This window comes from Panthera onca, chromosome A2 (assembly GCF_046562875.1).
Source record: "Panthera onca isolate mPanOnc1 chromosome A2, mPanOnc1 haplotype 2, whole genome shotgun sequence".
Lineage (NCBI taxonomy): Eukaryota > Metazoa > Chordata > Mammalia > Carnivora > Felidae > Panthera > Panthera onca.
This window is the reverse complement of record NC_138340.1, coordinates 5,116,874-5,124,956: the sequence shown is the minus strand read 5'-3', so window position 1 is coordinate 5,124,956 and position 8,083 is coordinate 5,116,874. Positions and strand designations below refer to the sequence as shown.

General features: G+C 51.4%; 1 protein-coding gene across 4 annotated transcripts in view; it reads right to left on the bottom strand.

Moving 5' to 3' along the window:
• Positions 1-6,402: 6,402 nt before the first annotated feature.
• The window catches only part of VAV1 (vav guanine nucleotide exchange factor 1), a 48,141-nt gene continuing 46,460 nt past the window's right edge, over positions 6,403-8,083 (bottom strand). For all 4 annotated transcript variants that reach the window (XM_078443484.2, XM_078443485.2, XM_078443487.2 and 1 more), the window contains exon 27: positions 6,403-7,834. In XM_078443484.2, the coding sequence (XP_078299610.2) occupies positions 7,781-7,834 (54 nt within the window). In that variant the 3' untranslated portion in view covers positions 6,403-7,780. The remainder of the gene's footprint in view (positions 7,835-8,083) is intronic.

Genomic DNA, 8,083 nt, shown 5'->3' with positions numbered 1-8,083 from the left:
AGCCTGGAGCTGCTTCGGATCCTGTGTCTCCCTCTCTCTCTGTCCCTCCCCTGCTTACGCGCTCTCTCTCTCTCTCTCTCTCTCTGTCTCTCTCTCTCTCAAAAATAAAGAAATATTGAATTTTTTAAAAAAAATAAAAACTAAAGAGAGAGAGAAAAAACCTGTCCCATGCTTGACTTGGTTTCCTGAAATTCCACTATTAGTCATTCCTTTGGACAAAAGCATTTCTCTTCCAGAAAACTCAGGGCATTGACATAACAGGCTCCTGAGAGCCTTGCCAGGCTTGATGATTCCTCTGCCCGAAACACAAATTTCCTCCCCACTTTTCCATGGTGCACTTTCTCCATGAATTCCGGCCTCAGCACAGACGTGAGGGAGGCATTCCCTGGCCACCCAATCAGGAACAAGTCCCCCCCCCCCCCCTCAACCCCAGGGCTGGTGACTCAGCTTTCCCCGCTGACCCTTTCTGCTTTCAGAGGCCACTGTGTCCCGGGCAGGAAGGGAGATGCGGATTATATAAGGCCCTATGGGTCATCCTACGGATCCAGCCTGATGCCTGGCCTGTCTGATGTCTCTCTGTGCTTTTCCCAAGTGGATCAGAAGTGGGGGAGACTGGTACTTGGGGCGCCCGGGGGGCTCAGTCGGTTAAGCGTCTGACTCTTGATTTCAGCTCAGGTCATGATCTCACGGTTCATGGGATCCAACCCTGCATCAGGCTTTGCACTGACAGTGTGGAGCCTGCTTAGGATTCTCTTTCTCCCTGTCTGTCTCTCTCTCTGCCCCTTCCCTGCTCGTGCACACTCTCTCTTTCTGTCTCTCAAAATAAATGAATAAACATTTCCGAAGAAAACGACGGCCACTAGAGGGCAGCACATAGCTTCAGATTAGTGCCTGAGCGGCAGAGAGAGTTTAGGTGACCTGAGACCTCAGTCTTCAACACCAAGGAAACACAGCATTTTGGGTCCCTGAGGAAAGGCTGTCCTCGAGTAAATACTCCCCATGCAATATGATGGGGCCCTCCATGGAAATCTGCCGCAGGAAGAAACTTTGGGAGGTGACCGATATGTTTTTGTCCTTGATATTGGTGATGGTTTCACAGGTAGAAACAGTATCCCCAAACTCACTGTGATGCATACATTCAACATGCACAGCTTTTTAGGTATTGATCATACCTCAGTAAACTAGTTTTAAAAAGAAGAAAGGAAATCTGCCCCAAACCTGACTTCACTGAACTTCCACCATTAGAGAGTCATTCCTTTAGATTAAGCATGTCTCTTCCAGAAGATAACAAGGTACTGACTCAACAGCCCAAGTGGAAGCCCCTGGAAGGGATTAGAGAAATGGGAAGGGCCTTGAGACCACAGTAAAAGGTTCTGGATAGAGTCCCTTCCACCTACAAGACATTTCACCACCTTCTTAGCAGTACAAACATGAACATACCCGTCAAAGACCCCAGATCCAACCTCCCCTTCTGGGAAAATCCTCGCCCCTCTAGGCCCTTCCATCTGTATTTCTCGCTCTGGCCCCATTCTGGCCTCTGGAGGCTGGGAGCGCTTGTATCCAGGAAGACCCTGATATTAAGACCTCCAGGCGTCCCTCGGGACGTGTCCTTCCCTGTGGCTTCGGGGGAAGGAATAGGGGTGTCATTAGTCAGCATGACGAGGCTGATCAGCTGTGAAGCCAAAAGCATCAGGAGCCCCTGGTGGTGCCCAAATCTGGGCCCATACAGACGGGCTTGTGGACAAGCACACATGTGCAGGTACACACACAGACACACTCACACACACATTCTTTCCCTGCTCTCTCCTCCCTTCTCCAAGCAGGGACCCAGGTCGGCAGAGCAGGTCAGGACAGTACTGCCACCGTCCACCAGGGGGCAAGCTTGGCTTTACTTTGCAGCTTTCTGCTGCAGCAATGCCTCCAGGTCGTGGGTCTCGCCTTTCTAGATGTTTCTGCCCGATCCAGGGGCTGCCCGCCTGTGTCTGAGGTCGGCCGCCACCAACTTCACGTACGGATGTCTCCATCTGAGTCTGTGAGTGCCCAGGAGAGGGCGCACGAACGAGTCTACTTGAGGGTGTGGATTTCCAGGGATGGGCTTGTGAGGGTGTCTGGCTGAGCCTCCGAGACGTGTCTCCACGTCTGTATACATACGCACGTGTGTGTGCGCACGCGGGATTGCCCGTGGACACAGCGTGGTGGTAGTGTTGTATCCGTGTGTGGTCCTAGTTTTCAGTCTGTGACGAGTTTGCAGGAGCATTTGGGTCTGGGGTCTGCTGGCCTGCTGCGGTGTGGGGAACCTCACTGCGCCTCTGTGTGTCTAGACCAGTCTGTCTGCAGTTGCACGCGGGCAAAAGCTTTGTGTCTGGCTGTGTCCATCTGTGCGTCCGCGTATAATCGGCCGCTTGTGTGTATTTGGGGGCTGTCTTTCTTCCTGACCATCTGTATGTGCGTTTGTCCCGATGCTGCGGGGTTTCTTTGTGAGGCCCTTCGTGTACACGTTACGTCTGTGATGCGGACGGAATTACATGCTCCCCCAAATCCACATGGTGAAGCCCTCAGCCCCCCAGCACCTCAGAACATGACCTTATGTGGAAATAGGGTCTTTGCGGATACAACGAGTTAAGTTGAGGTCCTTCTGGAGGCAGGGTGGGCCCCTAATCCAGCCTGACTGGTGTCCCCATAAGAAAAAGAACTTTGGGCACAGACATGCACACAGGCAGGATGGCATGTGGACACTGGGTTGTGCGGCCGTGAGCCAAGAAGCTTCCAGAAGCTCAGAGAGGCGCCCTGGAACAAATCCTTCTCGGGCATCTCCGGACCGAGCACCCCCTTGATCTTGGACTTCCGGCCTCCAGAACTGAGACAGTAAATTTCTGTTGTTTAAGCCACCCCGTCTGTGTCCTTTGCAGCCCAAACAAGGTGATAGAGTGTGTGTGTGTGTGTGCACTCATGCACAAGTGTGTGTATGCATCCCCAGGCAGCCAGATGCAATTGATTGCCAGCATTAGAGAATCAGGACATTGGGGGGCTGCTGTGTGTAACCTTTCTGCACCAGCAGAGGGGATGAGAGCTGTGCCCTCGAACCCAGCTCCCCAACCATCAGCAGGCCCCTCCGGGGCTCACCTGAGGCCCCTCATCCTCACCACCTCCTCCGGCAGGTGTCTTCAGGAAGCCAGCCACAGGCTCTCCTTTCCTGGCCCCTCTGGGGGACACGTAAGAAGATAGGTCCTACACCGGGCCTGACCTGGGCTCAGTTTGACACTTAACTCCAGCCCTGCTCTCTCCCTTCCCTCCTAAGAAAAGTAAACCGGTTCCCAGAATCCACAAAGCACACCCTCACTTGCACCTCTCCCTTAAGAAATGTCCCTGCATTTTTCTTAAATACTCCAGCTCATTGTTCAGGTACCACCCTAGATGTTCCCTCCTCCAGGAAGCCCTCCCTGACCATCCCCTCACCCCAAGACTGGATGAGCTATGTCTGTCTCTTTTCCCATAACCCCTCGCGTCCCTCAGTATGAAACACGTCACTGTGTGTTCTGATCACCTAGCTGATGAAAAGTCCCCGTTAGATCGTATGCACTTTGCAGGCAGGTCTGTGCCCGATTCGGTCACAGGGCACAAAGCTGGTGTATGCGTTTGCTCAGGCTGCCGTAACAAAGTGCCACAGACAGGCCAGCTTAGGCAACGGAGGCGTGTTGTCTCACAGAGGCCAGAAGTCCAAGATCAAATGTCAGCTGGCTTGGTTCTTTCTGGGGGTTGCTCTCTTTGGTTCACCGATGATCCGTGAATGTCTGTGTCCCCATACTTCCAAGGACACAGGTCACATTGGATTAGGGCCCACCCTAACGACTTTGTTTTGATTCAGTCACCACTATAAACACTTCATCTCCAAATACAGTCACATTCTGAGGTCCTGCCTAGGACGTCAGCTCCTGATTTGGGAGGGGGTATAGGTTAGCCCATAACAGCACGTGTCATTAACTGCTTATCACAAACACAAGTGAATGAATCATGAATGAACGATTTAAAGGTCTCTCTGGTCGATTCTCGCTTTGCTCCAAATACACCTCTCTCTGTGTGAGGATTAAACATTCCTGCCCTGTTAACGTCACTCTTAGTTGTTCAACCTGCTTTAGCCAGCGCAGTGCACAAGGGAGTGGTTCTTCCATTCTCCAGAAGAAACTCTGAGAGCCACTGAGTGGTCCTGACATCTCTCCTTTCTTTCTGCCATGAGCCTTGTGTATCCTGAGCCTGGTATGTCTCAAACCGTGTCTTCTCCTTCCGGAAACTTCTTCAGCACAGTCGAAGCTAATACACTAAGGAGTTGTTTGTAAGACACGGAGATATGAAAGTCACTCGTTACTGCAGAACACGTGGCCTAAAGTGACTGACTTTACAGCTTGTACCGTAAAGACCCCCAGGTCTGGGGTGAGAGCCCAAGGCATCACTGGGGGGTCGAAGCTCAGCCTGTGGCTGGAGGACGGTGATGCTTAGGACCTCCAAGAACAAGTTCATCACCTCAACCTCATCAACACCATTGAATTAGCCCAGGTAACCACCTTAGCAAATTCACGTCATGGCTCAGGGGGTGAGTCATGGGGGAGGGCAGAAAACCCCCACATGGTCCTGACCTCTGTGACTCCAATACCCCCTTTCCAGCTACATGGTCCTTCAAACACAGAAGACGCTTCCAGACTCCGGCGTCCAGATCCTGCACCTGGCCAGGTGTGCACAGGTGATGTCTGGGCCCTGGTTTCCTCTGCTTGAAGACAGAACTAGGAAATCTATGGTTCCCACCAGCCGCTGGAGTGATGGGTAAGAGGGTGGCTTTGCACTTCATCGCTGGACAAGTCTACACCCTCGGACAGGTGACTTCTCATCTTCCTCTAGTTCAGAGAAGTGAAGTCACTTTCCCAAAGTGTTACAGCTAATTTTCCAGGACCGAAACTGACCTGAGGATCTCCGCGGAGTCCTGGCCATGCAGCTCCGCTGTCCCCAGAGCTGGTTGTGGCATCAGGCCACGTTGCATGTTTGACAGGAGGGCCGCCTCTGTTATTGTGTGCAGCGGGTGATAGTCAGAAGTATTAACTATTTCCCCCCAAATCAACATATAGCCCATGGCCCTTCCCCAGCCTCCAAAGGGTTATTTCTGCAACCTTCAGGAGAGTTACAAAAAACCCAAACAGCTTTTTGGCTTTTGAATTTCAAAAGTCTCTTTTAGTGGGGCACCTGGGTGGCTCAGTCGGTTGAGCGACCGACTACGGCTCAGGTCATGATCTCACAGTTTGTGAGTTCGAGCTCCGCGTCGGGCTCTGTGCTGACAGCTCAGAGCCTGGAGCCTGCTTCTCATTCTGTGTCTCCCTCTCTCTCTGCCCCTCCTCCACTCATGCTCTGTCTCTCTCTCTCTCAAAAATAAATAATAAAACATTAAAAAAAACTTCAAAAGCCTTTTTTAGAGATTTTGCATCTTGGCTTTTGAGCCTCAAAAATCTAAAAAGGAAGGAAAAAAAAGAGGTTAGAGTGGAAGAGAGCCAAAGCATAAGAGACTCTTAAAAACTGAGAACAGGGGCGCCTGGGTGGTGCAGTCGGTTAAGCGTCTGACTTCAGCCAGGTCACGATCTCGCGGTCCGGTCCATGAGTTCGAGCCTCGCGTCAGGCTCTGGGCTGATGGCTCGGAGCCTGGAGCCTGTTTCCGATTCTGTGTCTCCCTCTCTCTCTGCCCCTCCCCCGTTCATGCTCTGTCTCTCTCTGTCCCAAAAGTAAATAAAAAACGTTGAAAAAAAAATTAAAAAAAAAACAAAACTGAGAACAAACTGAGGGTTGATGGGGGGGGTGGGAGGGTGGGGAGGGTGGGTGATGGGTATTGAGGAGGGCACCTTTTGGGATGAGCACTGGGTGTTGTATGGAAACCAATTTGACAATAAACGTCATCTATTGAAAATAAATAAATAAACAAATAAACAAACAAATAAATAAAACTTAGAGATATATATATATAAAAATCTAAGCCCCAAAGGATTCCTGATAAAAGTCTGGCCATAGCGGGTTCTAGGGGCTGGAGGGAGGAAGGACTGGGGAGTTGTTGCTTAAAGGAGACAGGGTTTTCATTTTGCGAGATGAAAAATTCTGGAGATTGCTTGCACAATTAAGATACACCACAGTACTGGATGGTGCATGTAAAACTGGTTAGGGTGGTTAATTTTATATGATGTAAATGTTGCCACAATTTTTTTTAAGTAAGTCTAAAAATTAAAAGAAAAAAAAAACCTGGCCATGTCTGTGGAAGAGCATTCACCACGCTGAAGCAACTTTTCCTGCAACAAGATAGTTCGTGGCTCCCCAAGGTGGGGGAGAAGAAACAGGTCCAGAGAAGCATCCCTGTACCCTATCCGCACACCCCTGTTTAGGTGGCTTCAGGGTGATATGGGAGGAAGAAGGTTCCCTGGAGCCCTATGGAACCCAGGGTTTAGCAAGCCCTGCAGACGTTCCCCCGCACCCTGCACATGGCACCTGTTGGGTAAGGATGGCTGCTCACAGACACTGTGAGCACCCCGCCCACAGTTCCTCAGTACTGACAACATCCAACAGGTCAGCAGCTCCAGAAACACCTGTGGTCTTCCAGCCATCAGCACATGCACTGCCTAGATACAAGCTGTTCTCAATCAATGACTGATAGACATTGGCGAACACACACCCCAGCTCTTTGTCCTTCAACTGCAAGGCATGTCCTATGCAGACCTCCAGGGATCCCCAACGAGAATAAGCCCCCAAAGCCCACGGTTGTCACCTGCCCATCAGGGCTCCCTGTACTGCCTCCTTCCTTTTCCCTTCTCCCTTCTCTCTCCCTTCTGGCTACTTCCTGGGATCACCTCCCGGATTAACTTTGCGCACCCAAATCCTTGTCTCAGGCTCTGCTTCTGGAAAAGCCCAACCTAAGACAGTGACCGTACAGTCTATCACCCAAACCAGGACCCTTTGAAGAATGAAAAGGGTCGTGATTAATAACTACACCAGGACTGTTGCAGGTAAACCAAGAAGTACGGTGGTTCCACTCGGCATTTCAGGACAAACAGCCAGATGTCTGGCGTGTGCCAAGAGAGACACGGAAGACGTAGAGGAAACAGAGGTGAAGCAAAAGGAATGACATCTGTCTGCAGATGGCAGTGTGATAGGTAACCTCCAAGTACCAGCTGTCTGCCCAACACCCCAGTGCCAAAGGCCCTGGAATTTAAACCCGATCTTGGGGGGAAACGGACTAACATGAAGTCTCCACCTCTTAGCAGAAACGGAGAGTAGTGAAGGTCCAGCACAGACAAAAACAAAGCAGAGTTACACCTTTTGTGATCTGGAATCTGTGAGTGTAAAATTCTTCCCTGCCTCATGGGGGCCCCATTTCCTTCGTCGGGTCTTATTTTAAATGGCACAGTAAGATGATAAAGCTGGGAGGCAGGGATCAGGGAGAGGACTTTCATCGGTGTCCCCATGTCCTCTCCCACCCTTCCCCGTCGTCCTGAACGACTACAGTCCTTCCTTTCGACATTTTATTAAAAGCTGTTGCCTCGAGCCCCGCCTTCTCGAGGGGCCCCAGGAGGAAATTGGTGTGTTATAAATTAACCGTGGCAGAGCATCATCCCAGGAGCCCTGCCAGCTGGACGCTGGCCCTCCACCATCCATACCGGTGCTCAGCCCGCTGGGACCTGTCACAGCCCCCTGGCCCTGCTGCCTGCTCATCCTGGGCTCAGAGCCTGGAGTTTCTCGTCTCTTGGCCACTGTGCCAAGCTCAGCAGTATTCAGAGTAATCTTCCTCCACGTAGTTGGAGGGGAACCAGCCAACCTGGAGAGAGAGGAGGAAGTGGTTAGGACAGCCTCTGCATGTTCCCCGTTGTTCCCCAACACACCGGGCAGGTTCCCTCTCACCTCAGGACCTTTGCACCTGCCACACCTTCTACCTCAGAAAGTACATCCCCCAGAGGTATACATGGCTGACCCCCCTCACCCCGCCTTCCAGAGAGCTCTCTATCATATGTCACCCTATTCATGAGGTCTTCCTGACCTCATTTAAAATTGCAAACCCCACCCACCT